The sequence below is a fragment of the Serinus canaria genome, chromosome 3, assembly GCF_022539315.1.
Source record: "Serinus canaria isolate serCan28SL12 chromosome 3, serCan2020, whole genome shotgun sequence".
Taxonomy (NCBI): Eukaryota; Metazoa; Chordata; class Aves; order Passeriformes; family Fringillidae; genus Serinus; species Serinus canaria.
In genome coordinates, this window is record NC_066316.1 from 46,914,356 (window position 1) to 46,942,055 (window position 27,700).

The 27,700-nt window shown below is 40.2% G+C and overlaps 1 protein-coding gene across 1 annotated transcript in view; it reads right to left on the reverse strand.

The window, feature by feature from the left end:
- UST (uronyl 2-sulfotransferase) overlaps nucleotides 1-27,700 on the reverse strand; it is a 152,489-nt gene that overhangs the window by 67,412 nt on the left and 57,377 nt on the right. The window contains exons 3-4 of the mRNA XM_030236339.2: nucleotides 12,807-12,962; nucleotides 5,476-5,555 (exon numbers count right to left, since the gene is read on the reverse strand). Coding sequence (XP_030092199.2) covers nucleotides 5,476-5,555; nucleotides 12,807-12,962 — 236 coding nt within the window. The remainder of the gene's footprint in view (nucleotides 1-5,475; nucleotides 5,556-12,806; nucleotides 12,963-27,700) is intronic.

The following is a 27,700-nucleotide window of genomic DNA, read 5'->3' on the forward strand; positions in this document are numbered from 1 at the left end:
CCTTGGACTAAGTAGATGACAACAGGCACTTATGGTAATGCACAGTGAACAAATTGCAGCTATTCTGAAATAGCTTTTTATCTCTCTGAAGGTTATTCTGCTCTTTCACTCCAACACTGTACTCCCTGGATCTACGAGCAACACCTGGAATCTCAGCAAATATATCAACAAATAAAACTTTACCTGCTTAGAGACATTATTTAGTATTTGCTCCTGATTAACACTTTGGATGTTTTTCCCAGCAGTATTACTATACAGACTTCAAATCAGAAGAAGACAATGAACATCCCCAAACCCACAAAAAACCAGCACCACTTTCTACAAAATAAACAGTCTTGAAATGAACTGGGTGGAGTAGTCCAGAAGCACAGGGTCATCTTCTGAAGCTAACCATAACTGCACTGAATAGACTGAGAACAGAAGCTGCAAAACACTTTGAATAAAAGCTTTCTCTGTGACAAGGGCTATGTAGAAATTCACTAACATGAGAGGAGAACAGGAAAGTTTTTTATCTTCTGTTTGAAGCTGGAAATAATTTGAGTTATGTCTGTAAAAATTCACATAAGATTTGCTTTCATGTCTCCTTTTAATATTTATCTTTTTGTCTGCCTCTCTGCACTACTTTGGATTGAGAAAAGATAGTATTGAATCAGAAGATGAAGATGCAGTAAAGGGGGATTCGTTTACTCAGATGAACCAACAGGAACTCGTAAAAAACTGTTCAAGAATGACAGGAAAATGGCCTTGGCAAGCATTCAGGTCAGGATGAGATTTTCAAGGTTTTAGAACTTTGTTCAGCAAAACTAATGGGGCTTCAGAAACATGCATGTACTCAAACTCACCACTGAAGGCTTAGCTCACTTGCACTGGAGATTTATTCTGGAAAGAAGATACAGTCTTTGTTTTTGTTTTCACTTGGAAACAATCATAAGTAAATGCTTTTCTGAATAATCAGAGAGCTTTAAGTGCTGACAGGTTTATAAGTGGGTACAGGGCACAAAGGCAGAAAATTCAATTGATTTGTCATTGCTGCTATTCACATCAGCAATGTTAAAAAAAACCCAACAAGTTGATTGTTTTACTACTGTTTGGGAGGCTCAGAAACACCAACAAGGATGAGGAAAAGGCTAAGGTATTTAATGCCTTCTTTGTCTCAGGCTTTAATAAAAGACTAGTGATTTTTGGGGTACCCTGCCCCAAGTTGAAGACAGAGACAGGGAGCAGAAAGAAGTCCTCTTAACTCAAGAGGAAAGAGTCAGTGAGCAGCTACACCAGTTAGCTACACACAGGTCTATTGGGCCAGACAGGATCCACCCAAGGGTACAGAAGGAGATGGCAGAAGTGCTCACTGAGCCACTTTCCATCACTCACCAACAGTACCAGATAAGCAGGGAGGTCCCTGTTACTGGAAGTTAGCCAACATGAGCCCATCTACAAGAAGGGCTGGAAGGAAACTCCAGGGAAGCACAGGCCTGTCAGCCTGACTGACATCAGGGCCAGGGAAGGTGGCAGAACAGATGATCCTGTGTCCCATCACAGGGCACACACACAACAAGCAGAGGATCAGGTTCAGCCACCTTGGGTTTGTGAAAGGCAGGTCCTGCTTAGCCAACCTGACCTCCTCCTCCTCCTCCAAGGTGACCTGCTCAGTGGGTGAGGGCAAGGCCATGGATGTTGCCTGCCTGGACTTCAGTAAAGCCTGTGACAGCTTCCTCCAGCACTCTCCCAGACACGGCTGCTCATGGCTTGGATGGGTGCACAGTTTGCTGGGTGAAAAACTGGACAGCTGATGGTGGCGAATGGAGTGACATCCAGCTGGCAGCCAGTCACAGGTGGTGTTATCCAGGGCTCAGGATGGGACCAGCTCTGTTTAACAGCTTTAATAATGATCTGGATGAGGGGATCAAGTGCACCCTCAGACAACACCAAGCTGGGCAGGAGTGTTGATCTGCGGAGGGTAGGAAGGCTCTGCAGAGGGCTCTAGGCAGGCTGGATTGATGGGCAATCGTGTAAGGCTCAACAAACTCTGGTGCTGGGTCCTGCACCTGGGTCACAACCACCCCAAGCAGCACTACAGGCTGGGGGCAGAGTGGCTGGAAAGCTGCTGGGTAGAAAAAGACCTGGGGGTGCTGGTCAACAGCTGCCAAACGTGAGCCTGTGTGTGCCCAGGTGGCCAAGGCCAGCAGCATCCTGGCCTGTATCAGCAACAGTGTGGCCAGCTGGACAAGGGCTGGGATCTTCCCCTCTATTCAGCACAGGTGAGGCCACACCTCAGTTCAGTTTTGGGCCCCCTCACCACAAGAAGGACACTGAGGCGCTGGAGTGTGTCCAGAGAAGGGCAACAGAGCTGGTGAAGGGTCTAGACAATAATTCATATGAGAAATGGCTGGGGTTCTTTAACCTGGAGAAAAGGAGGTTCATGGAATATCTTACTGCTCTCTACAACCATCTGAAAGGATATTTGCAATCAGGTGGGGCTTGGTCTCTTCTGCCAAGTAACAAGTGACCAGGCAAGAGGAAACAGCCTCAAGTTGCACCAGGGAGGTTTAGACTGGATATTCAGAAAATTTTTTTTCATGGAAAAGGTTGTCAGGCATTGGGACAGGCTGTCTGGAGATGACTGAGTCCACATCCCTGCAGGTGTTTAAAAGACACATAGATGTGGCACTCAGGGACATGGCTTAGTGGCAGATTTGGAAGTGCTGCATTAACAATTGGACTTGATGATCTTAAGGATCTTTTCTACCCTAAACGACTCTATATCTCTATTTTAAACCAAAGTAAATCAGATTCACATTTTTCATGACTCTGCTTATATTTTCTCTGCTTGTCTAGTACCTTGGTGATATGCTCTAAATGGCTTAATGCAAACCCTACACATCTTGAAAACACTCAAGCAGAGAGGTGCAAGGCAAGCAGAAGAGACTTCTTTTGTTCCTAATGTGACCAACCAAAAGAATAGCAAAGTAACATGCCTTCTAACTTCTACCTGTCTGCCAGCTCAATATGTACAGGAGGAAGGAGAATAAATTGCTTCTTATTCCTTCCTGAGAACAAAACCTTGGTTTCAAAGGTATAAAATGCCGAACAAGAGAAGTGAGTTACTGGACTGATGTCCCAAAAAGGCTGCTCCTGCAAAAAATTCACAGATTCCAGTAATGGCTCTGCTGCAATGGCATGTAGAAAGCCTCATGCCTTCTCCTGGAAGGGAACATGAAGTTTCAGCAAAATAGGGTTCTTTAATCTTCAAGCTGATCTTTGAGCCTTTCATAGATCTAGACCTGCCCTAAACCTGCAGTCAGGAGTCAGCTGTTGTCTCCTTCCCATCCCTGTGCATCTGCCCTGCTCCCCACTGTGCTGGCTGCTCATGCCAAGCTATTGTCTGAGGTCTTCAGCTGCCACCCAGAAAACACCACATCAATATTCTGAACCCCATTTTTTATTGTCTGAGGAGCTTTGTATGACTTTTAGGTTGAGCTGGCAGAAAAGCTGAGGCAAATTGGAAGAAAAGTATTCCATAGACAATCTGAGTCCAGCTAACCACTAGAGGTCGAAGGTTTCCACAAAGAAATTGTTTAAAGAAATCCAGCAAAACTAGAACACTTTTATAAAATTGTAATATTTATAATGTGTATTTAAATCACATCCTGAAGTTTCTGTAAATGCAATATTTGACAATCGATTTCCTAAAGAAACCAGTTAAAAAAAACCCCACCCTAAAATTAAATAACCAAGTAAATATAAAACATGCTACTTCATTGTTAAGTATAACACTGCTAATAAATTTTGAAATGAAAACTGTTTAATTTATCAGAAAACACTAAGAAATGCTGAACACTAGTATGCAACGTTGCTGCAATTCAATGCTGTCTGATTTAGAAGACTCATCAGCCTTTTCACTACTTCACACTTACTAGGAAACCAAGGATACTCTCAATAAAACAAAAGGTATGTTTTCAGGTTTGCAACAGAGCCAAAAGAGAAACTACAAATAATTTTATACATCTTATGTAACTGTTTTATTTTTGCAGATTTGTATTGCAAGAAAAAGGAAAATACATTGTAGATACATCATGTATACACTACAGAAGAAATGTGGTACCTTAGTGGTACCATAGGTACAGAAAATGGGATCCAGAGGGAGAAGCAAGAGGTTATATGACTGTTGATCTTTTTCTCTCATACCTGATGTTGAGTACCATCTCTGTAAAACCAGTCTAATCAGGACCCATCCCTTTGACCCTCACATGTGGCTACTCTTTTGGTCTTGCAGTTTGGAAGAAGAAAGAGATAATTTACCAAAAGTGTGAAGTCCTAATGGTTTTAATTTTTTATTTTATTACCTTTTTAAAGGTAATACATTAGAAATGGAACTCTCAAGGAATCAGAAGAGAGAACATAGAAGATCAAAATTTTGTTTAAGTCCTCTTGTTTCCATATAAAAATCATGCCCATAGTTAAGTTCTGTATCAAGTGAATTTCCAATTGCTCAAAATATTTTATTTTCCAAGAAAACAAAAATAAACACGCCCTGCCCTCAATTTTATAATTTCTTACTACCCTGTCTACAGAAGCCTGAAACCATGCACTCACAATACCATGCAAACAAAATGTACCATGCTGTGTATTTAGGCAAGCTTTGGCAAAGATCTGCAGTATGATCATAATTCTACAGAATTAAAAAAAAATCTAAATGCAAGAAATCCAATCTGGTGGCACAGACAGCATGGTTCCTGAATATACTTTCCAGATTAAATTTACAGCCTGGGCAATAACCATCTGCAGTCAGCTTTAACCTCTGCATCCTGGCTAAATGCTAACTGGCATCACTCATTCAAGTCCTTCCAAAAATTGCTTAGAAGTTTCATCCAAATTCAATCTTCTTCACATTCCGTGCTATAAAAGTCTCTAGAGTCTTGCTGCATACTTTTAAATATCTGCCAGAAGAAACAGCACTCCCATGATACAGAGTGTAATCTGTTTGCATGGTTTAAAAATACTTCCATAGCCTGTGGAATCGGGACTATTTTGTCAGAGCAAAATTAAATGGGTGATATTGGTGAAGAGTCATTCCAGGCATAAAATTAATGAACTCAGTGCAGTTTTAGGTCTCCTTTTAGTGTCAGGCTATACACAGATGAAATGTTAACAGAAGTGTTCTGCCACTTTTAAAATACAAGTGGCACAGTTTAAAGACCTAAATTACCATCTCTTGCATCTTGACTGGAAACATTGTAAATCACAATAATCTCAAGAGGCAAAAGCATATAAAAGCATCCTGGCTTTTCACAAACATACTCACAGAAAAGTGAGTGTGGGGGGAAAAAACCAACAACTTCAGAACATGAATTCTAGTGCCAGAAGGAAAGAAAAAAAGAGCATTGTATTGTTTACAAGTAAAAGAGGGAAAAAGTTTTATGTATTAAAATTAATATAAATCAATGAAAAATATTTTTGACCAAAAAAATGCCTTACCTTGAGAAGTTGAGGAAATGAACATGTCTAGTGAATAAATAGGGCTGCTCAGCAGTGCTTATGTTTTTAATCAATTCCATCTAAAAAGAATTAACAAATCAAATTTTCCACGTTACATCAACGCACAATTTGAGACAAACATAAAACTTTCAAACAACAGATGATGATATAATTTTCAAGTCTGAATTACTCAGGACCTCCTTCCCCACTATCCCTCCCAAACACTGTCATCAAGATAACATGATGAATATTTTATGTCTAAGCAAGAAAGGTTGAGCTGCAGACACCATTCTGCTACCATGGAGCATTTGTACTTCCAAAATACTTCCAGAAGTGGGTACCAGTTTAAACAAAGGCATAAACTAAAGGAAAAACATAAACTCTTTCTAATCTGCAAGAGCCTTCCAAATGGCAGCTACCCTCTGAAGACACTAGCTCTATTCACCCCAATGCCAAAAATGCAAAATGTCTGTAACAGAAAGCAGGAGCTGAACCAATGGTCATTTTTGTGTAACAATAAACGCTGCCAACACAGTCAAGACACCAACTGATTTCCTTGTTTAAATATAGAAATCAGGACTTGCAATTCCTTTTCCTGGTACAACAAATTAGGAGTACAAACTGAAGGCGTACTTTTATAAAGATGATGTTAAATTCTAGTTCAGGCCCATTCACATAATGTTATTTTTTTCAAAAAAAGAATTAAATAATTTGAGTTTTCAGAGCATTAAGACAGAATAATGTAAACAACACCATAGATATGATAATCTATTTTGTGTGAGCTGAACTCTAGCTATGATTTACAGGAAATTGGAAGTATCTAGTGAAGCATCATGCTAGAAAGTCAATGTTTCAGTTAATTTTGCTTCCTTCTTATTAATTTCCTAAGATTTAATTTCCAGTTTTCTCTTGTGTGTTATGGACACTGAACAGAAATACACTTGAAATGACAGATTTATTGATTTTGCAAACAGGGTAGTAAAAAGCAATTTATACACTGGATAAAAAAAGAGGTAAGCCTGTGAACTACATGTTCTGATTTGAATCACATTAATCTATGTGAGGAGACAGTAACTAAAATATATATTTCTTAAAACTTGAATGCTAAAGTTGACAGAGATAAAATAAGCAAGAACATGTAGTCCAGCCTGTTGTGTAGTCAAAATAAAGTAGCTGGCATATGTGGAGTTACTAGCAGCAAAAAGAGCACGGTAAAAAATTCTGCCCATGCCATAGCAAATACCAAACCACATTTAAGAGACAGCAGTTGCCAAATTTTTCCCCCTTCTAATATCCAGTTTCCAATGGACTGATATTTTGCCCTGGTTTTTGTAATTTGTGTCACATCTTACTGCTTCTTACCCATCTTGCATCCTCCACTTTTTCCCAGTGCACATACCCTGCCTTCTTCTTTCAGCCAACACAAGCTACAGCCATTTAACAGCCAGAAAGAAGTGCGCACACTTAGAGACTTTGTCTACTTTCCCTCTGTCTTCAGCAATGCTATACACACATGTGCACTATGACCACTGAAGCAAACAGTTCAGCTTGTCCATCTTCTCAGGATGGACCTTTTCCTGTCCAGCTGGTTTGAGTACATCAGGGTATATGAGGTACAGACCTTATACAGCACAACATATCAGGTTTGAGAACGTCTAGCAAGGTGTGTTACATCTAAAATAGGCTGAAAACCCAAAGAAATGGAATGCAAGATGAGATCACCAAAAGGGAAAAGAGAAATGAGAGAACACGGAGAGAGGATGTGCAATTTAAAAAAAATTAACACAAGGAATTTAAAGAAATAGTCAGGAAGGGAATAGCATCCCTTCCTTAGCTACTCATATATGGAGTCTGGACTGCTTGATTCAAGCATAAACTGGTCTTTGCTTTTTCAGTACAATATAAATGCACTGGGCAAGAGCAAAACTTGTCCAGATCAGAATTAGAAAGCCCAGGAAGCTTTGCAATACTTAGCACAAAGGAACTGAGTATCGTTTCTTTGTGCTCTGAAGAGACAAAGGCTTTCCTAGCAAACCAATATGTTGACATTTCTTTAGAACTAGTAACTCACTCTGCCAAAAAATTATATTCTTCATTCACCTTGCAGAATCAAACAACATAAGACCCTCTAGGCCGTGTATCAGATGTCTCAATTGGATTCTGTGATAGTCAACCTGCTACAGTTTACGGGTTGTTTTTGTTTGTTTGTGGGGGTTTTTTTGTGCAAGGTTTTTTTTCTTTTCTTTTCTTTTTTTTTTTTTTTTTTTTTTTTTTTTACTGAGACAAGTTACAGGAGAAGTGAAATTCTCAGAACTGTGAGATAAAGCCTGATGTTATATTTTGCATTTTACTGTGTTGATCTATCTGCATGAAGTCATGAATGAAGACAGCAGAAGGAAGTTACTGATCTGGTATCAAAATTCTGTTCATGCCCCTATGGTCCTCACTGTAACTCCATCTTGGCATAAATGAAAAAAACCTTACTAGAGTATAATTATGGAGACATAAAGATACTATATTCATACAAAGTAATCTCACTAAATCTAAAAACACAGGCAGCTCTAGGAAAATTCTGCTAGATAAACTTAGCTGGGGGTGTATGTGAGTGTTGCGAAGTACCACATGAGCCTCCCTTGGCTCCCTGCTGTCCCCAGGGCTGGCACCCATTTGCTATCAGGAAGCAGACACACATCACAGCACTGCCACATTTCTCCATTACTCCATTTCACCTGTGTCAGTGTCACATGAACCTGCTACTGGACAAGCACAGGCACTTCAGCCTCAGGAGCAGAGGGAAGCTGGAAAGATGCACACAGTGCAGGGCAGCATCTGGCTCCTGGGTTTTTTTTTTGATCTCTTGCTACCAAACTCAGTCTCTTGAACTAAAACAACAGCTTGCTCTAAAGCAGAAACAGAATTTTGTTTTGACTTAGAGTACCTTCATATTTAGACACTTAATGATCAACTGGACTTGTAAGCAGATGTGGATAAAGCTACAATGTGCATAAGAACAAACAAGCAAAATCCATTCTTCTAAAAACCCTGCCAAGAGGGTAAGTAATGCTCAACTGAAATGACACACAGATGTCAGGAGGGAAAAATAAATAACTGTAATGGCTCATGGCCACATGCAAATTGTGGCCATATTTCCCATGGGCCTCTCCCTCTCTCATTGGGCTGTCCTGAACTGCTTTCAGGCTAACAACCCAAATGTATTGCTCAGAAAGACATGGTGATCCCTCCCTCTTTCTAAGATTATGTTAAAAAAAAAAAAAAACACAACCGAAAGAAAAATCTCCAGTGTCTCTCAGAAGAATACGTTTGGTTGGTTGGTTTTGGTTGTTGTAATTTTTTTTTGTTTGTATGTTTTTTTCTATAAGATGAAACAAGAAAGAAAGAAAGAAAATAAGACATAGAGGACCCGACCCACAGAGAGCAAGAGTGAGCAGAGGATGAGGGCTGAAGAAAACAAGAGCTTTTGGATGAAATGAGTGATGAAGGAGAATGACATACAAGTACAGATGATCATATCACCCTAAGTTTGACAAGAAATAAAGAGATACAAGCAGCAGAAGATAAACAACCCTGGCAAACTCTGCTAGGGAAGAGATGAGTTAGAACACATCCATGATTGGAGGGAGAAGCTGTAGAAATATTTAGAGAAGTATGAAAGGAGCATGTACCTGCTAGGATTAGGGCCCATAAAGAGCTATTTCTCTCTCTCACTGCTGCCCAGAGCTCTCCTGCAGGAATTAGGCAGCTTCAGTGAAACATTCCTGAAAAATTCACTAATTAGCTGTTGAAATTAACTTGCAATGGGCTGGTGCTGCATTGCAAATAACGCTCCAGCAGATGGCACCGTGAAGTGACTCCAGGAGGGCTGGATGGGGATGGATTTTCTCCAGCCTCAGCATTGTTCCTGCACAAAAACTCAACTCTGGCCTTCGAGACAGGTCACCTTTCTCTTTTCTGGAGATGGCTAGCCCAGTCCCGGTGCTAACCACCCAGGGAAGTCCCACTTTGTTTGAGGTTTGCAGCAAGTAAATTCTACTGGGAACAAAAGGAAATAATCTGGTAACGATCCCACCCAACAACAGTCAAAATGTTACTTTTTTTTTTTTTTTTAAGATGCTGTATTTCAGTGTGAGAATTTGAAGTCAAAATGTATAAAAATGGTGAGGGCAACTGGGATTTTCCAGTGCGGTCTGCTGTATCACACTATCGTCTCCACTAATATTGACACAAAAAGGATAAAAAAACCCCTCTGTACCTATCTTCCCTGTGAGCTCTTTATGTTCTTCCACTGCTTTCAGTCTCTACTGAAGGCATGTAGAGCTCAGGAGGCACAAGTACCTACAAGAATTTTGCTATATCACTTTCATCTCGGTACTCATTTCCATAAACAACTCACAACTCCCAGGAATGAGACTAGATCTTCATTTTCAACTCTCAAAAGCTTGGAATGGTTTCAAGAATTTCTCCACCTCCCCAAGCTGGTATGACCCATTTTCTGTCTTTAAAAGCATTTTAGAAAAATTAGTGATGGATTTTTAGTGCGTTGAACCGGAGTTACATATTAAGTTGGCTGCACAGCCATAATGATGGGTGCTAGAAGGAAACAATTTGAGGATAAACTACCAATTACCCTTGTGTGTGACTGGCATTTCTACACCTATAAGCATACTCATTCTTACTTCCCTGAATGCAATAAAATGGTAGTGGAGAACAAAGTCAGGGCAGGGGAAGACTTGATTTTGCAACAGTTTGAGTGACATTTTAAAGCCACATCAATTAGTTTAATATTATGTGTTACTTCCTGTATTTAATTTACTTGAAAATATTATAGCAAATGGCAAGCCATATATTAATACATCTGTTTCCAGAACTCACTCCCTTATGCCCACAGATGTTCAAAGGCTGCACTTCTAATTGCTGGCAGACACACATAATTTGGGAAAATTTCTTAGTAGGAAGCAGACTGGAAAAGGCAATGAGAATATGGATTCCAATTATGTGCAATCCCCACAGTTATTAAAAACACCTACATGCTTAACTTTATTTAACAACAGCAGACTGCATAAGCTAAATATTTACAGAAAAGTCTTGGCTGGATCAGGGCTTTAACCAAACACAGGACACAGAAATGACAGAAGGAAGAGAGACATAGCATCTCAAGTGAGAAGCCCATGCTCATGCTGGAAGCCTACAGCCCAGCCCAGCCTTCTTTTTTCTTGTTCCAATGCCTGGAGCCTGAGATCATTCATTGCCTTAACTTCCTCCTGTTACACCACATTAAAGGTGGAAAACATAATTTATTTTTTTCATATTCTGCTCTTAAAAATTGAGAAGACAACTAAAAATGCCCTGAACAACTGAATAGTTACTGTCTCCAAGCATGTTCTCTGGTGATCAAAGGCGCTTTTCAGCTAAAGTACTCAATAAATTATGAGCCTATTGTAACTATGGAAATAAACCATAAATAAAAATAAAGAGACTCAAATTATGGCAGGGAAATCTATAGAGTAAATCATCTGCTCTGTAGCAATACTTCCAGCACATTTGCCGTTAGTAAATTAACCACTTGGGGAGTGCAAAAGGTAATGCAGATAATTATTTGTCAGTGTATCAAAAGTCTGGGCCTCTCTGAAACCTCCACATGCTGGACTAAAGCACAGAAAAGTGTGAAGAAGGGATCTTGTATCGTGTTTTAACAAAGGAAAATCCACCTAGCAGAGAAAGACAGAACAGAACTGAAAGGAAGAAGCTGATCAGGGTGAAAGCTGGCGATTACTAAATCTGAAAGATTTTTGGGATTTATGGTATGTCCCTCAATCAGCAATGAAAATTGATGAAAGATACAAACAAAACTCAAGCAGTCCTACCCACAGAAATCCCCTATCCCAGCAGAAAAACTAAGCAGACAGGCTCTGTAGCACGGGATATTTTGACTCCTTTCTGACGGGACCATACTGCAACCTTGGCAGGCTGCTGGTAGGATACACACGGGGATGCTGCAGCAGATGCAGAGCAGGCATTTCCTTGGCCACAAGCAGGGGCAGTGAGAGGACACTGTCCCCCTCCACAGCCTGTCACTGGTGTGCCACATCCAACCATGCATAGCAGCTGTATTTGGGCTGGCATGCCAGCCCTGCCCAGCTGGACCCCACCTCTGGCTGAGCTTGACTTATGGAGTGTTAGGTCAGCCAGCTGTGGTGGGACCCTATGGACACCCTGAAGGGAAGGAAGGTGGGACCTGCAGGAGCAATATCAGCTCCTAAATTTTCATTTGGAATGAACTGCTGCATCTAAAATAACAAACTTGTGCTCACGAATAGGCTGCAAGTAAATGACCCCCAATCACAGCACAATGTCACTGGCAGGCCCAATCCATATTTTCATCATTGCACACATCCTTTTGTGGTTTGCAGGCTGCTATTTCTAGAAGTGACACAGGCAGCAATTGCAGCCTTTACCTGATCAGCAGCTCAAAATAGCATCCAACTACAGATGTGCACTTTGAGTCTGAGGTTTTCCTGCACCACTTGTATCAATCTACTCACAGAGGTGATACTTACAGTACATACCCTGGAGAGAAGAAAATTTAAATAACTGGATCTGTCATAGAAACAAAGCTGCAAAAGTAATCCTTCTACATGTTCCCTTAGAAGGCATGTTCTACATCCCTTCTAAGAGAACATGGAAAAGGGTGTCTGCATAAAGAGGTTTCATGCAGTATTTCCACTTCCCTCAGGGAGGGTTGTGCAGCAAACATGAAAAAGACAGCTAAGCAAGAAGCTGAGATATGATCAAGGACATGACATATTATAGAAACATGGGTTAGCATGGCCCTGGGAAACAACTTTTTGAAACAACTGATTATTAGAAGTGAATGAAGAAAGTTATTGTAAAGGACCTTTTTGGTTATTATTTACTCCTGCTCCGTTTAAGACCCAAGCTAGGTCTGAATAAGGTGTCCTGGTTATGGCTGCAGATACATTAATACATGCCCCAGATCTGTTTGCACTTAACTTCACTCTACTAACCTTTCTTGCCTTGCTGGTAGTCTAACTGCTGTGCTGACTAAATTCAAGAGCTGTCTTACTGGAAGTTAGTTTTTCTGGTTAGCTGCCACATCATGTTGTTCTTGGCTCTGCCACCCATTTCTGTTATTAAGTGAAGTCACTTAGAGTACGATGAATTCCGCAGGATTACTCAGGACAAAGCAGCAACACATCTTTTCAACAGGATTATCTGCTAGCATATGCCTTTGTTTCTTGGTTCATACACTTGCAATAAGAAAACAGGATCTAAGACAAGGAGGAGTAACTTACCTGCTCATTTTTGGTCAGTCTTGTTTTGTTATGTATGTCAGATGTAACCAGGTTGAATCCGTGTTTCTCTGATAAAATCCTTAAAAGCAAAACCACAGTTCGACTTCCACACTTTCCAACTCTGTTGTAGACCACCTGACTGGGGAAAGGAAGTACCTGAACAAAGATTGAGGAGAAAATGGAGTCAGTACATTGATGTTTTGTTTCTGTGTACTTCTCAATCACATGTTTTTACCTTAAGCCAACAGACATACAGAGGACAATTTCTAGGTCCCAGGTCAGAAACACTCACTTCCCCTAGCAAGGTGAAGCTCTTCAGAAGAGAAACAGCATGGCTCAGGGAGGTGGCAAGGTGAGATTTCCCCCTTGAGATGCAGTTAATTGTAACAGATTGGCAACTACTCCAGAAATGTTGGTAAGTAGGATTATTATGTTGATAATGATCTTGATCTCACTGCTTGTAATCTCAATGCAAATACTCATCTTTAGTTGACCATCTCCCATAAAAAGAATTTAAAGGAGTGAATTTGCACTACAGTTAGGGAACTTGAAGTGAAGCTGACATAATGCAGGAAGAATGAATGCTTGGATTGCAAAACTTCAGCTTGAAAAGAAACAAAAGAAACCAAATAACAACCAGTTGCACAGAGCTAAAATTAATCAACCCTCCTAATTTCAAATATAAACATGACTCTTTCAAACAGACTCAGAGAACAAATCACGCCACCAGTCAAGGATCTATGTGCAGAATAATCAACACAGGGCCACAGGGGGCCTGAGGCCAGCTGGCACAGTCTGATCACCTCTGTACAGGTAATGCTCATTAAATACCAAAACAGAACAGCAACATCCAACCTGGCCACTGGGAATGGTGTCCAGCCCACACTAACTCTTGCACCCCGCTCTCCTCCCCAGGAAACTGGAACAAGCAAAAAGCAACTCAGTGGCTCACAGTATGCCAGGTGCAGCCCTGTTTTGTTCCTGGATGATGTCTATGGGCTACTGTTTCAGCAAAAGGCTTTCTGAAGTCACACTACTGCACTAGACAAGCATTTTCTGTATAGCCTACAGCAGCATGTGATAACACAGGCCAGGGGAAACTGTTTCCAAGCCTTTTAGCTGGCTAACAGATTCAGGAGCTCATAGTCCCACCCACAGTGGTGCATATACAGCACTTAAGGAAAGATCAATTTTCTATTAAGGCAATGGCACAAAACATTTCCTGACATAGGGCCTGCACCTGGGTTCCAAGGAACCTGTGTTCAGCACCAGGAATGGCCAAAGTGGTGGCATATCTCAACATATAGCTACTGCTGCTGTTGATGCAATCGTGTTCTTCCAGCAGAAGGAATTCTAACACAAAAGCAGTCAGATGAGGCATATGGCACTTTTCAGTGCAGAGTACTTCTTCACTGCATTTGAACTGCTAGTAGATCTTCATCAGGGAAGCAAAATGATTTGTCAGGCAACCCTTCAGACTACTTTCAAAGAGAACTGCCAAACAGAAAGGAAAATAATCTGTATTCCCTTATATTTAATGGGAACCTACTCACACTTTGCTCTCAAAGTAACATTTCATAGCCAAATGAACATTGCTGCTGTTACTGGTTGCATTGTTTAGGATATCCTGCACTGCAACATGAATGTGGAGGCCATTTTTCCCCAAATTACTCTGGGAAGGAGTAAGTATTGGGTGATCACAGCCTCAGCTGAGCTTTCCAAGTTGCAGGACATTGCATCTGCTGATTTAGAAAGCAAAGAAGGGCCTCTCAAGGCCCATACAAACCCCACACAGTGCAGTAAGTCTTCTTACTATCTTGCAACATTTTTATTGGGTTTTCTATCAGAAACATAGTCCCCATATTTCTTTATCAATCTTTCCTTCAGAAGCCTTGCTTCCTATGAAATGCAAAATCTCAGCCTCAATTATTAGAGAACACTAAAGGTGATGAATTCATCATCCCTGTGCTACAGCTGCAGCTGACCTTTCCCAAAACTACTGTTAATGCTGTCTGAAACAATTGAACACATGTTATTATGTTGATTATCACAGCCTAATGAAAAAGAACATGAGCCCTATTCTGGATTGTCCCCTTTTTGATTCATTTCTTTGCATAACAAACACTAGCATCACTACTTGTCCCAGTCCTGCAGCACCTTCCACACATCACTGTAACTTGTGGGTTGGGAATTACTCCTCTGCTTAGACATATGCTTTTGTAATGATCTGCTGTGTAAGTAAGTGAAAGCCTCCAAGAGACATGATAAGTAGATGCTGACAAGTGCCAGTGAAGGAGCATGAGCACATACACTACATGTATGCATAGCATCCCAGAAATTAGATGAGTGATAAGAGTTCGTAAAGTTATGGAAATATTTTTAAATGGTTCATCATTATTAACTGCTTTGATTTTCCTAGCAGTTTGGACTAGGCAAGATAGTGAGCAATTTTTTTTCTTTATTGGTACTTCAGTCAAGTACAATTTTACTGCATAGAGATTACACTCAACTTCTAATTAAATCCTTGACTGGATTATCCAGGAACTTTGAGTGAATCTTATAAAAGTAATTCTTTAAAAACTAGATAAAATTAAAGGAGGCCTTTGTAAATTCTCTATTCTAAGTGCAAACAATTTTGTCAGCCTGGAAAAATGACAGTAGTTACCAAATTTGGCCAGCTCTCACATTTTCTGAAACTCACCTTCCTAGGTAGGACAACTCTGTTCTGCACACAAACCACGGTAACACCCCCAAAAAGACAGGACAGCAAATACTCACTGCAGATAAAGGAACCTGAAATAAAGGGCTATTATTTTCAGACACTTGTTTAGCTCAAAGGAGACCAATGTATCAATGCCGTGTTTCAGTGCATTCATAGTGAATGCGCTTAGGTCTAATCAGAGAAGATTCAAGATAAGCGCTGCAGCTCAAAGCTCACTTCAGAACCACAACCACGAGTGGTAACCAGAACTTCCCTTGCAGCTCTGCTGAGCATGGGCGGCTTTTGGGATGCTCTCCTGAACCTCTGCTCACGTTTCCCCCGTTGACGTCACCACTGCACTTCTCACACCCAAATGCCCCACAGGGCGTGTCCAGTGCACAAAGCCAGGCAGCACACAGGCTTCTGGTGTACAAGCAAGTGTTTGTTTAACGTGACCAGCTCCCTCAGGACGCTGCAAATCTGCTTGCCGCATTCAGAAAACATTGAAGTTATGTGAGGAGAAGAAATACCACTTTGAAAAACATGAGTTTGTATCAGGCAAAACTGAAAATGCAAGAAATGGAAAACTTCTCCAGAGAGGAACTTTCTTTTCCCCCTCATGATACTCACAAGACACTCTGCCACCATCTCTTGTGTTGTCTGAGAAAGCACTTGGAAAGAAGGCTCCTATTGTATTAGCAGAAACAAGGTGAAAACCAGCAGTTGGACATTTATAAATGCTAATTGGATTACATTTTATTATTACTTACTACCTAAGAGTAGGTATCATGTAGACTGACTAACTGCTGAGATGATGCCCTGTCAACTTGATATTCATGTAACAATACACACAACTGCAAAATAATTGCAGAGTGACTTTATTGAGCACTGCATCAAAGCCCAGAGGTAATATAAACAATTTAAACATATAATTCACTTTGGAGTTACACAAATTAGCACTTACAGCCATAAAAAAGTAAAACACACAGTATAATTACAACATCTTTCTGCAAGAGTTTGGAAAGTTATATGACAATTTACTTGTCAGTTCAAGCAGGTTTTTTTCTTTTGCTTCATAGTTAAAGAAGAACCATTGTGAAATGAAATCAAGAAGAAATAGCAAGTTTAGTCCCAAATGAGCTTGCATTACAGAAAATGACTGCCCTCTACAGAAAAGTACCTCTGCAGAGAGGTCTGCCAGTCTCAGAAAGGCAGCCATTCAACAGATAACCTGATAAAAACCTAGGCTTTCATCTTCAGCGTAGGCTTCTTCTACAAATAAATCTTTGCAGCATTAAAAAAAAAAATAGGCTGGATAATTACTTGTAGTGTCAATGATGTAGGGATTCACTCATAGGCATAAACTATTCCACTTTTCATGATACAAATCCGTTACATTTTTGCCCCTTTGCCAAAAATCTCCCAATCCATGTAACAAGCTGCCCAGGTGTCAAGTCTCTGACTCATTTCAGGAGTCCAGTGGATACTTTATTCACACCTCCTGCAAGTAAGTGTCCCCTGCCCTTACACACAAGTGGGGCCAGAAGCAGATGCCAGAAGTGGCTTCTCCTTTCTGAGCAGACAGTGCCTGTGGTCGGGCAGTGCTCCATGGTTATCAGCTAAGTAAGGCAAACCAACACAAAACGTACTGATAAGACTATGGAAACAATGAAACACTTGCTGGCATATCTTTATACAGCATTACACCTTCCCAGTCCAACTTCTTTATTTTATTTTCCTGTCCAACTGAGACAGAATTATAAGAATTAAAAAAATTACTTAATTGGTCCAAGGAATGGCCCATTTGACTGATGAGAGGAGGATGTTACTGATAAGGTACCTACAAACCTGAGAGCTGGCAGGAGCCCATTTCCCTCCAGTGTCCCCATTAATTATATATGGCATGTTAGAAGGCACATCCTTCCATGCTGCCTGAAGGATTCGTTACACAACTTGTTCCAGAATTTTGTTACCCACCATGCATTTAATTTTTAATTAATCTTCTACGATTTCCAGAGAATCTCTCTTCTCACATTGTGGATTTCATGAAGACAGATCAGATAATTCAGTCATCAGCTTTGAAATCTTCTTAGATATGCTGGATGCTCTTTTTAACTGCAGTGTTTCACAAGCCTGCCACAGTCTTTAAAGACAAACCCAAAAGCCACTAAGAGATAGCCTTCCAAAATTAAGCTCAGGAATTGCTGCTCAAAAATCTCTTTTCAAACAAGTATCAATTTGCTCACTTTTAAAGCAATCACAATGAAAAGCTGCTAACACAAACTTATATCAGAAAACCTGACTGAAGAATGAACAAGGGAGTAAACAAAATCTATTACTAGCTGGAATCCTTCCTCCCCATCTAAACCACACAATTCCAGTTTTAAAAACAGTTACCTGTAGAGTTTAGTTAAGCTAGACAGAGACAAGCTTTTTAAATCAACTTTTTAATCAACTCTAAAGCAGACCAGACAGCATGGTCATCTCTATGGGTGACTGAAAATACACCAGAAACCACAAGAAAAGGTAAAAATGAAATTTGTTTGTTTTCAAAGTTTAAATGCCGTACAGATGTAGCGAAGCATTGAAAATAAGGCAGAAGAAGAAACAGAATATTCTTCCATTGCATTCTCATTAGGAAACTAATTTAATTGAAAAAGGGTGACTTCCTTCCCCAACACCACAAACAATGCATTTCATCTGTTAGACAGATGACATGTTTGGAAGACCCAGTTAAAATGTGTTCTCTAATGGTTCAACATCCCTAAGTACCAAACTAAATTGAAAAACATAAGCATGGAGCACCAGCAGCAAAAGGAAACGGTTGTAGACAATCCTCGAATTTATTAAGACTAAAGAAAAGCATTACTATGAAGTGCCTGCCAAGGCCTACGGTCCCTGATGTGTCCCACAAGACAGATCTGTGTAGCCAAAATGAAAACTTGCAGTAATTTTCCTGTGAAGAAGTACTGCACACTTACAACTCTAAGAAGACCTGAGTTCAAAGCATAGTAAAGTATGCCCAATAAGTCACTGATCAGGTCCTATTACAAGATACTGTAGCTATAGAAACAACAATAACACCAGTAATAGCCTGGGAAAGTTACAAAGAAAAGGTCAAAGATCCAGTTTCTAATGTTCAAAGTTTTGGATGCATCTTGTCAACACATTTGAGTTCGCTCACATTACACCCTACACCTGATTTACTCATCTACAACAACAGGTTGCAGCAGAGCAAAACCCCTGCACCTCCAATCTGCTGCACAAGACTCCCCACACCACAGGGCGTGCAGAACCAGGCTTATTTCAGGCACGTGAAGTTAGAGCCACATAGCAACATTCAAACTCGGCACATGCATGCCCCATCAAACAGGTTGGTAGAGAGCACAGGCCCTGCTCACTCAGCACTTTCAGGTACTCGTTGATATCAGGCAGCCTCTGGAGGTGTGAGAGGCACTCCCACCTTTCATCACTCAGCAACACTCACTTGTACTTAAACGACGGCAGCTCAGTTCCAGCTCCCTCCAGGGATGAAGCAGGTGACAGGGAATGACCCTACCAAATGGACAATTGCTTTGGGATGGGGTACAAGCACTACCTCTAGACTAGTAATATCTTTTCCTTTTGGCCCTTATTAACATTGCACTCTTTTCAACCTCTTCTTCATTCTTCTTGGTTTCCTCTGCAGTTCACAACTTGTTCACCTCTTTTGGGGCCAAAATCAGATATAGTGCTGTATCTTGTCTCCCTGGTGCCAAGGAGAACTAAACAGTTATTGTTTGTGTCTTGGAGACATCTCTTCTTAATACATCTCATGATAGAATTTAGAAGAATCAAAGAATATGGTATTGTCACTACTATAGATGCAGAACAAAGCTACTGCTCTTTTTTTTCTTTACCCTACATGAGTGAATCCAGATTATAACAGAAAAAGAATTGGAAGACCCCCATTAGCTTTCTTATGAAAAGCAGTATATTTATCTCTTTTTAAGTTAATCACATTGTGGAAGTTATCTTTCTGATAGGCACCTACCTCATAAGAACATAAAGGAGATGAATTAGCTAAGAACATGATACTGGTATTTGTTGAAAGAATTAGCATGAGTCCAAGTAGGTTAAGAATTTTAGTGCCACTTTAATTACCCCATTTTCCACTGGAAGGTTTAACATACAATATCAAAAACCCCTTAAGCTGCAGAATTTGTGCAAGACTGATTTTAACTCCAGAGCAGCATCACATTATATGTACCTTGGAACTGTAAAGTTAAATCTGCCGTTTTTCCTCTGGAGCCCAGGGTTTTGTACATTCTGTGATGTGCTCAGAACACACTGGCACAGTTATTCTCTGTTTAAGTAGTAAATCCTATCACATCCAACCCACATGTTTATACTGGATACTTGCAAAATGAGAGATATTAAGTAACTAAGCCTGGTTTTAAAACTTTGCATAATACTTCACAGCACTGGCATTCCCTTAAGTAACCTCACTACCTTATGGTCTTCTAAGGCAATATTCACAAATTCACCCTGGGAGCCAATAATATTGGATTTGAATGTGGTGAGTGGTAGACTGAATAATTTATTCCTTTGTATGCACTTGTCTTTCTTCACATTCAGGTTTAACTTTTTGGTAGCTATTGTGGTTGACTATTGATTGGGCTGCAGCTAGGGCAGCAACTTGGTTTCACCAATGCCAAGGACCTGTCATGCTGAGTTTCAGCTTGCCCTTTACTTTAGGCTCCCTTTCAGTGACTCCACACTCTATTCTACAGTCTCTAGAGTGTTTGTCTTTTCCACTGTACTTTGCACAGACACTTCATAAGCCACACTGTACTTTGCACAGACACTTCATAAGCCAATCACAGTATGAAAGAAAGGTTGTTTATAGCCATAATTGGATTTTGATTTTGTAAAACAGGCCAGTTCTGATGGACTGTAACCCACACACTCATCACCAATGAGCTGTCTCTGAGGTGCTCTTGCTCTGCATGCTTGCAGGAACTCAAAAGGAGTTCCACCATAGCTCCTGCAGGTAACAGATTCAAATCTAGTTTGTGGCATGTTGTTACCTGGAAGTAACAACACCAAGAAGCACCTGCAGAAAGGACAACATGCTGCTAGCCAACTCTTCCAGCAATTACTCAAATGCCCAAAATACTTTCCCCTACAGACTATAAACCATGTCCTGAATCACAAATGAATCTTGTGGTGCTGAAGATGGCACGACAGAGTCAGTAACAGAGGAGGCCCAGCATCAAGTGCTTTACTCTTCGGCACTTTGAAATTATTAATCTGACTTGATCAGAGGAAAACCAAACCTCATTCCTGCTGACCAGGGAATGACTCCTTTCCATTTTAACAGAGGGAGCTTCTCCTTGTTTCTACTGAAAATCCCCAGTAGTGCCAAGCCACAAAGGTCTCCACACTCCCCCAGGATGTCAGGATGCTGTAGGTGCTGTCCTAAGAACTACCTTGCCCAAACTCCTCCTTCACCCTAATCACCGTGGTACTGCCACTCTCACACTGACTTCTTCAGCCCAGCCATGAAGCCCTGTCCTCTTTGCCTGATGCTTTGACTCTGCTTTTGCCCACATGTAGGCATGTTCACAATCTCATGTCTGATTAAAGCTTAGGACCCTTATCAGAGTACTTAACTCCTATTTACAGTTTCCTGAACTAAACTTTATCCTTTCTTAAAGCCCGAGTAGAAGACTGGCAGGACCTACCAGCTCATCTTAAAAATCACGAGGCTTTCAAAATTATAATAGAATTCTTACTTGGTGGTTGTTTTTTCAGTTTTGTAAGACTCCCCAGCATCCAAAGTTTCAGATTTTTTTTTTCCTTCAAACATCAGAGCTAAGAAAATCCTTTCAGTTCCGGATTTAAGAATACCATTAACAAATGTAAGACGTGTGGTAGAAACTTGAGTGATACTCAACGGAGTCTCAAGCCTCACAAGATTAACCAAATCTATTTGTCACTCAAAAGGTACACCATCATGTTACCCCTATGCAGAATGGCTGATTTTTGTTTTTCCACTGAAGGTTTAGGTCATCCAGACACAGCTGCAACTGGACTTTGGTATTTTAATCCAGCACTTTTTAATAAAAAGATAATGAAGGAGGTTATGATTGAGTTTCCAGGGCCTTCTCATATACTATGCTAGTTTATGAATACCTTCCTATCATGGAAAGAAGGAAGAGAAGAGAGGAATGTACTAGATAGCTGGAAATCTAAAACTGTAATATCTAAGAGATATTTATGTGCTGTGTAATAATCTGCAGAGATTATTTGCAGGTGAACAAAGATCATCTCAGAATGGGTTATGTCCTAAACTTCAGTGAAAGCAAAGAGCTTTACTAGCTTCAGAAATTGTGATTATGCCTTGTGTACTTTTTTAGCTACAGCGTGTGACATTGAACAAAACCTACAGGTTGAAAATTTGGGGATATTAGATTTCTTTCTATTTTGGTAAATACTGGGTAGGCTGCTGTGTTAATGCCAGAGATAAGGAAGATTCACCTTTAAGCACACACACAGTGGGACAATTAAAGTACCAACCAAAAGGCAAAACATTTTCAAAGAATCTTTGAAATTAGATAAAAACTACAGACTGCTGCAGTAGTCACAAAACCTGCATACCTGTGGTCTAAGTCTTTCAAAATTTAAAGGCTGAAAATGTCAGGCTTAGTAAAAATCCAGCTCACTACTGTTTAAATTTTTGCAGGACATCAGCATGCACAATAACCGTCACAGATTTATCTTCTTGTGACAGGCAATCTGACTTTAATTTCCCCCAAGTCTCTCTGTACCTCCATTTATAATCAGTCATCCTCTCCATATCAACAACTTTCTGATATGCAATACACTGAAGATGTATTAAAAAGAAAGTAACATATCTATTTTGATAAATCACGGAATCAAGTGATTGTTTTATCCTTAAGATTCTTGAGCAATAAATTAAAATGAACAAAACAAACAAATTAGTGCTCCGGTATAATTCATATATTTTTATGATCCAATTCACACTTAACAGTAGAGATTCAATTCCGGCTTTTGGATCTATCTCCATACTACTATAGTGCTGTATCATTCACCACCTGCTTCAGAAGAGCTGCAAAGAATTATGAATAACAGACAATGGGAAAATCCCCCGTAAAGACCAGATTTTTCTTCCCTTGAGAAACTGCAATTTAGAAGGAATGAAAACACAGTTTAAAAAGAACATGAACCAATTATTCTACAAAAATTTTACACTGTGTGCTAATTTTAGCTAGGGTAGAGTTAATTTTCTTTACTGTGGCTATTATGGGACTGTTTTGGATTTTTGCTGAACATAGCACAAATACCGAGATCCTCTGTTATAATACAGAGACTTTTGTTATTGCTGACCAGGCCTTACACAGAGCCAAGGTCTTTTGTGCTTTTATTTTGCCAAGTAGATTGGGGGTGCTTGGGAACTGGAAGGTGATACAGCTGGACAGCTGACCCCAACTGGGATATCCAAAGGGATGGTCCAGACCATATGACATCATGTTCAGTATATAAAGTGGGGAGAGGAAGGAGGAAGGGATGTTTGGAGTGACATGCTTTGTCTTCCTAAGTTGCTGTTACACGTGATGGGGCCCCACTCTCCTGGAGGTGGCTGAACACCTTCCTGCCCATGGGGATCAGTGAATTAATCCCTTGCTTTGCTTGTGTGTGTGGCTTTTAATTTCCCTATTAAACTGTCTGTATCTCAGCTCAAGAGATAAACCTTTTATCCTTCCTATTTTCTCCCGAGTCCTGCTGGTGGGAGAGTTGAATGGCTGTGTGGGGCTTGGTTGCTGGATGGGTTAAACCAGTACACACTGTTTCTAGTAAACAGAGGGAAGTGGAGAAATGCTTTATGGTTTTTAAATCATAGTATTTTATTGACTGTACTAGGCCTAAAAGCTCAGTTTTACTGTAAAACTGCTTCAAACTATAAAAGGGATCTTTGTGGTTAAGGGACTTGGTGAATTCTCTCTTCATATTTTATCAGCCAAGTCTGGTCTGGTAAGTAATCAAGTAAGTAATTTCCTAATCAAGTAAGTAATTTTCCTTAGGAAATAACTTACTGTATTTTCGTGTTGCTAAATTCTGATGATTTTTGCTAGCTGAAAATTTGTACACTGCACAATAATCTCAACTCTTCATTTTATAAGAAGGATAGAATATTTTTTTAAATCACTAAAATCTTTCCCAACCTACCTTGGAAGGATTACTTTAAAGATTATCCACCCATTTTCCAATTAAAGCTAGACAGACAGTTTCAACTCTATGAAAAACAACACAGTACTGTTCATGCTCTTAAAGTCCCTAGCAAACATATACCTAAAAAAACCCAAATCTTGCTTGCTTCTAAGTGTTGTGGAGTTTGCAGTTTATTTTTTTAATTGGTTCTTTGTTTGTTTGGTTGGATTTAAATCAAGAACTCATCCCTAACACATCAATCACCTAAGACTGTAGAGGGCTGAAGGGTTAAAACCATGTTCTCCTAAGGGATGGTTAGAACTAAAACACTAGTTCAACTGAAACCTGAAGTATCCACTAAAAAAATAAATAATCAAAACTAAGAAAAAAAAAACTACACAGCTCTTGGCCATTACCTTAATGCTGCTATCAAAATACTAGGAAAAAAATTAACTGGCATAAACTTGATGAACATAAAACTCAGTGTAAAGAGGCCAATGCTGAAATAATCTTTTAGTAAGATATAAAGTCAAATAAAAAAGAATGAATAATCTAGTTGACAATGAAGAGTTGACTAGGACTGGGTACGGTATGACACACCAAAGGCCATGCAAGGATTCTGCTACCTTTTCCCACAGCGGTGAACACGGTGTTGGCTAAGTTAACAATTGGACTCGATGACCTTAGAGGTCTTTTCCAAATGATTCTATTATGCTATGGTGTATGGTATATTCTATTATGCTATGGTAGTCTTGCTCCATAAGAAAAACAAGAACAATAAGCACCTAATTACTAGCTAAGAACTGAAAGAATGGTGAAAAGAGTACTTATCCACTTTGCAGCTTTAAACCATTAAAATTGGATAAACTTTATTTTGTGTATGCCTCTTATTTAGATTAAATTTGACCTGATCCTGACACCCATCCATTTTTGTATTCATTTAAAGCTTTGAAGCACTGTCACACATGCTAAGCATACTGTCTTGCTGACACCTAAACAGCTGCCAAAAGACAGACTGAGTCCATGACAGGCAACCCAAGGGAAAACCATCAAGAAAAGGAGAATAGACTACTTCAGTGTAATTTATCTGTAAGCTATGTGCACAGCTCCCCCACAAATATATATGTCATCTCCACTGAAAGAGGGACATATCTTGATGCTCTTGCCAAGTTCTCAGGGAAAAGCTTTCAATCAAGAACAACAGTAGGTCTGATAAAGCTCATATCATTTGTCCTCCAAGGCCAGTTTCACCATCCTGGATGGAACAAAAAATCTTGGGAGGATTTGATAAGGAAATAGCTGGTCTAAATACTGGAACAAAATACACCCACATTTTTCGCAGAAATACCCAGACATGAAATATATCCAGTGAACACCATCAGTCATTAAGGCACATCCATTTCAAAGGTGTTCTCAAAAACCAGCTAGCATCATCTTAAAGGCCTCACTTAAACACTAATCTCAAGAAAAAGGATAAACAAAGGATCTTAGCAAATATTTTAAAATTTACGCTTTGAGATGCTTATCTAAAAAAAAAAAAAAAAAAAAAAGCTAGGAGGAAGTGAGATAGAGATTTGAAATAAGAAAGAGTCAACTTTCACTAGCAGTGCAGAACCACCAGCAGTGGCTGTTTGGTTCACTGCATTCCTTTTCTTTCTGTCACATACTAACACCAGAAACACCAGAGGTGTGCTAGGGCTACTGGAGGCTGCATCTACCTGCAGAGTAGCATAAACAGATCTGTCTCAGAACTCATGAAAAGTCAAGGATTATTCAGTCCTCTGAACACAAATGTATACATGGCAAAGTTCTGCTATTGCCGAGGGGACTGCAGGAGTGGCTTCTGTGAGAAGCTGCCAGAAGTTTCCCCCATGTCCAGTGAAACCAACACCAGCTGGCTCCTAAACAGACCCACTGCTGGCCAAGGCCAACCCAATCAGGAATAGGCAGTACTTTCTCTGATATGACATATTTTTAAGAAGGAAAAAATGTTATTGTGCAGAAATAATTTGTGGCCAGAGAAGAGATTAAAATGAGCCCTGAAGTTACCCAAGTGTGGGAAGAAAGAGGGGTAGGAGGTGCTCCATGTGCCCACGATGAGCTTCCCCTGCAGCCCATGGTGAGGACCACAATGAAGCAGCTGTGCCCCTGGAGCCCATGGAGGTCCACAGAGGAGCACAGGTCCACCTGTAACCCATGGAAGTTCCTGGAAGGACATGTTGATTCATAGAGAGAAGAACAGGTTTCTCAGCAGGATTTAGTGACTCATGGGGGATCCATGCTGGCTGGATCAGTCTGCTCCTGAAGAACTGCATCCTGCGGAAGGAATCCACATTCGAGCAGTTCATGAAGAACCAAAGCCCTGGCAAGGACTCATGCTGGAGAAGTTTGTGGAGAACTGTCTCCCATGGGAGGGATTGTGCACTGGAGAGGCAAAGGCCTCCTCTCCCTGAAGAGGAGGCAGAGGCAGAAACAGCATGTTTCTAATCCCCACTCCCTGTTTCCCTGTGCTGCTAGGGAAGAGGTAGGGAATTGGGAATAAAGTTAAGCTTGGAAGGGAGGAGAGGTGGGGGAAAGGTGTTTTGTTTTACTTCTCATTATCTTACTCTGATTTTGATTGGCAGCAAATCAAATTAATTTCTCCAAGGTGAATGTTTTGCCTGTGACTATAATTGGTGAGTGATCTCTACTTGTCCTTAGCTCATGAGCCTTCTGCTGTATTTTCTCTCTCCTGTCTAGCTGAGGATGGGAGAGACAGAAAGGGTTTGGTGGGTGCCTGGCCTCCAGCCAGGATCAAACCACCACACCTAGACACATTTCCTTTGTATCACTGGCAAGGATAACCACTGCTAATCTTCAACAGTCAAGTAAACCTTCCCTTGGGGAACACCATAAAAGCTGTCTCGCCTGGTCCTTCAAGGAAGAATCAGAACCACACCAGCAATGCTTAGGTACAGAAGTGAGCCAGGCTTTCATTCTTTGCTTGCCCTGAGAAAATTGCTGCTGCCACCTTGATCTGAAAAAAACAGACTAGTACGCTGTTCTCCTGAAATGTGATGATGCTAATTCCTTATTCAGAGAACAAGTGCTATTTTCAGTTCTTCCACTGGGGAAAAAAAAAAAAAAAAACCCACACGGGTATTCAAAAAAATCCAAACCTCTGGCACCTAGCCATGACAAAGAGCCAAAACTAATATGATTTCCTACAAACACTGGAATGTACTCTGCAAAGCAGCTAATGGTCCAGTGCATATCAACTGCTGGTGGCCTCCCCCTACAGCTAACTACACACTGCCCATCTTAGCTACCAGCCATTTCAACCTCAGGCAATGCATTGTTGCTCATTATCTCCACTTCTAGCTTTTAAGCATTTTATAATGAAATATTTTAAATGTTGGACTCGGGATTGATTTCTTCTGATGCATTTTTTTATGCTGAATTAAAGCATGCATAGACCTTAACCATCTGTTAGTTTAAACAAAGGCAGCTATCAAGTCATGTGAATGGAGGCTACTTGAAAGATGACAATTATAGTGAATTTCACTCACACCCACAGAGTTCACAGTTCAGATATGAAGCTGTAAAGAGGGTAAATAACTGCACTTAGCCAAAAATGCAATGCATGAGATTTACAATGCAAGAGCATCTTAGTTCAAAACATGACCCCAAGCAAATACCAGGAATTATCTTGGGATCTATCAATCCCCACCCATATTTTGATCTGAGAAATAAAAACCAAACCAAACCAAACCAAAAAAAAAAAAAACCAAAAAAAAAAAAACCCCAAAAAAAAAACACCCAAGCCACTTAAGAATAAGCAGGTTTGTCCAAGGGATGATCAAAATGATCCCTATTTTATCAATGTTTTTGAAACACGGGCAAATACTTCAAAAAGCAAATTACTTTAAACAAGCCTATACAGCCTGTTACTCTTTTGAGCTTTTCATCAAGTTTCCAGGAGTGAGGATGATCACAGAGG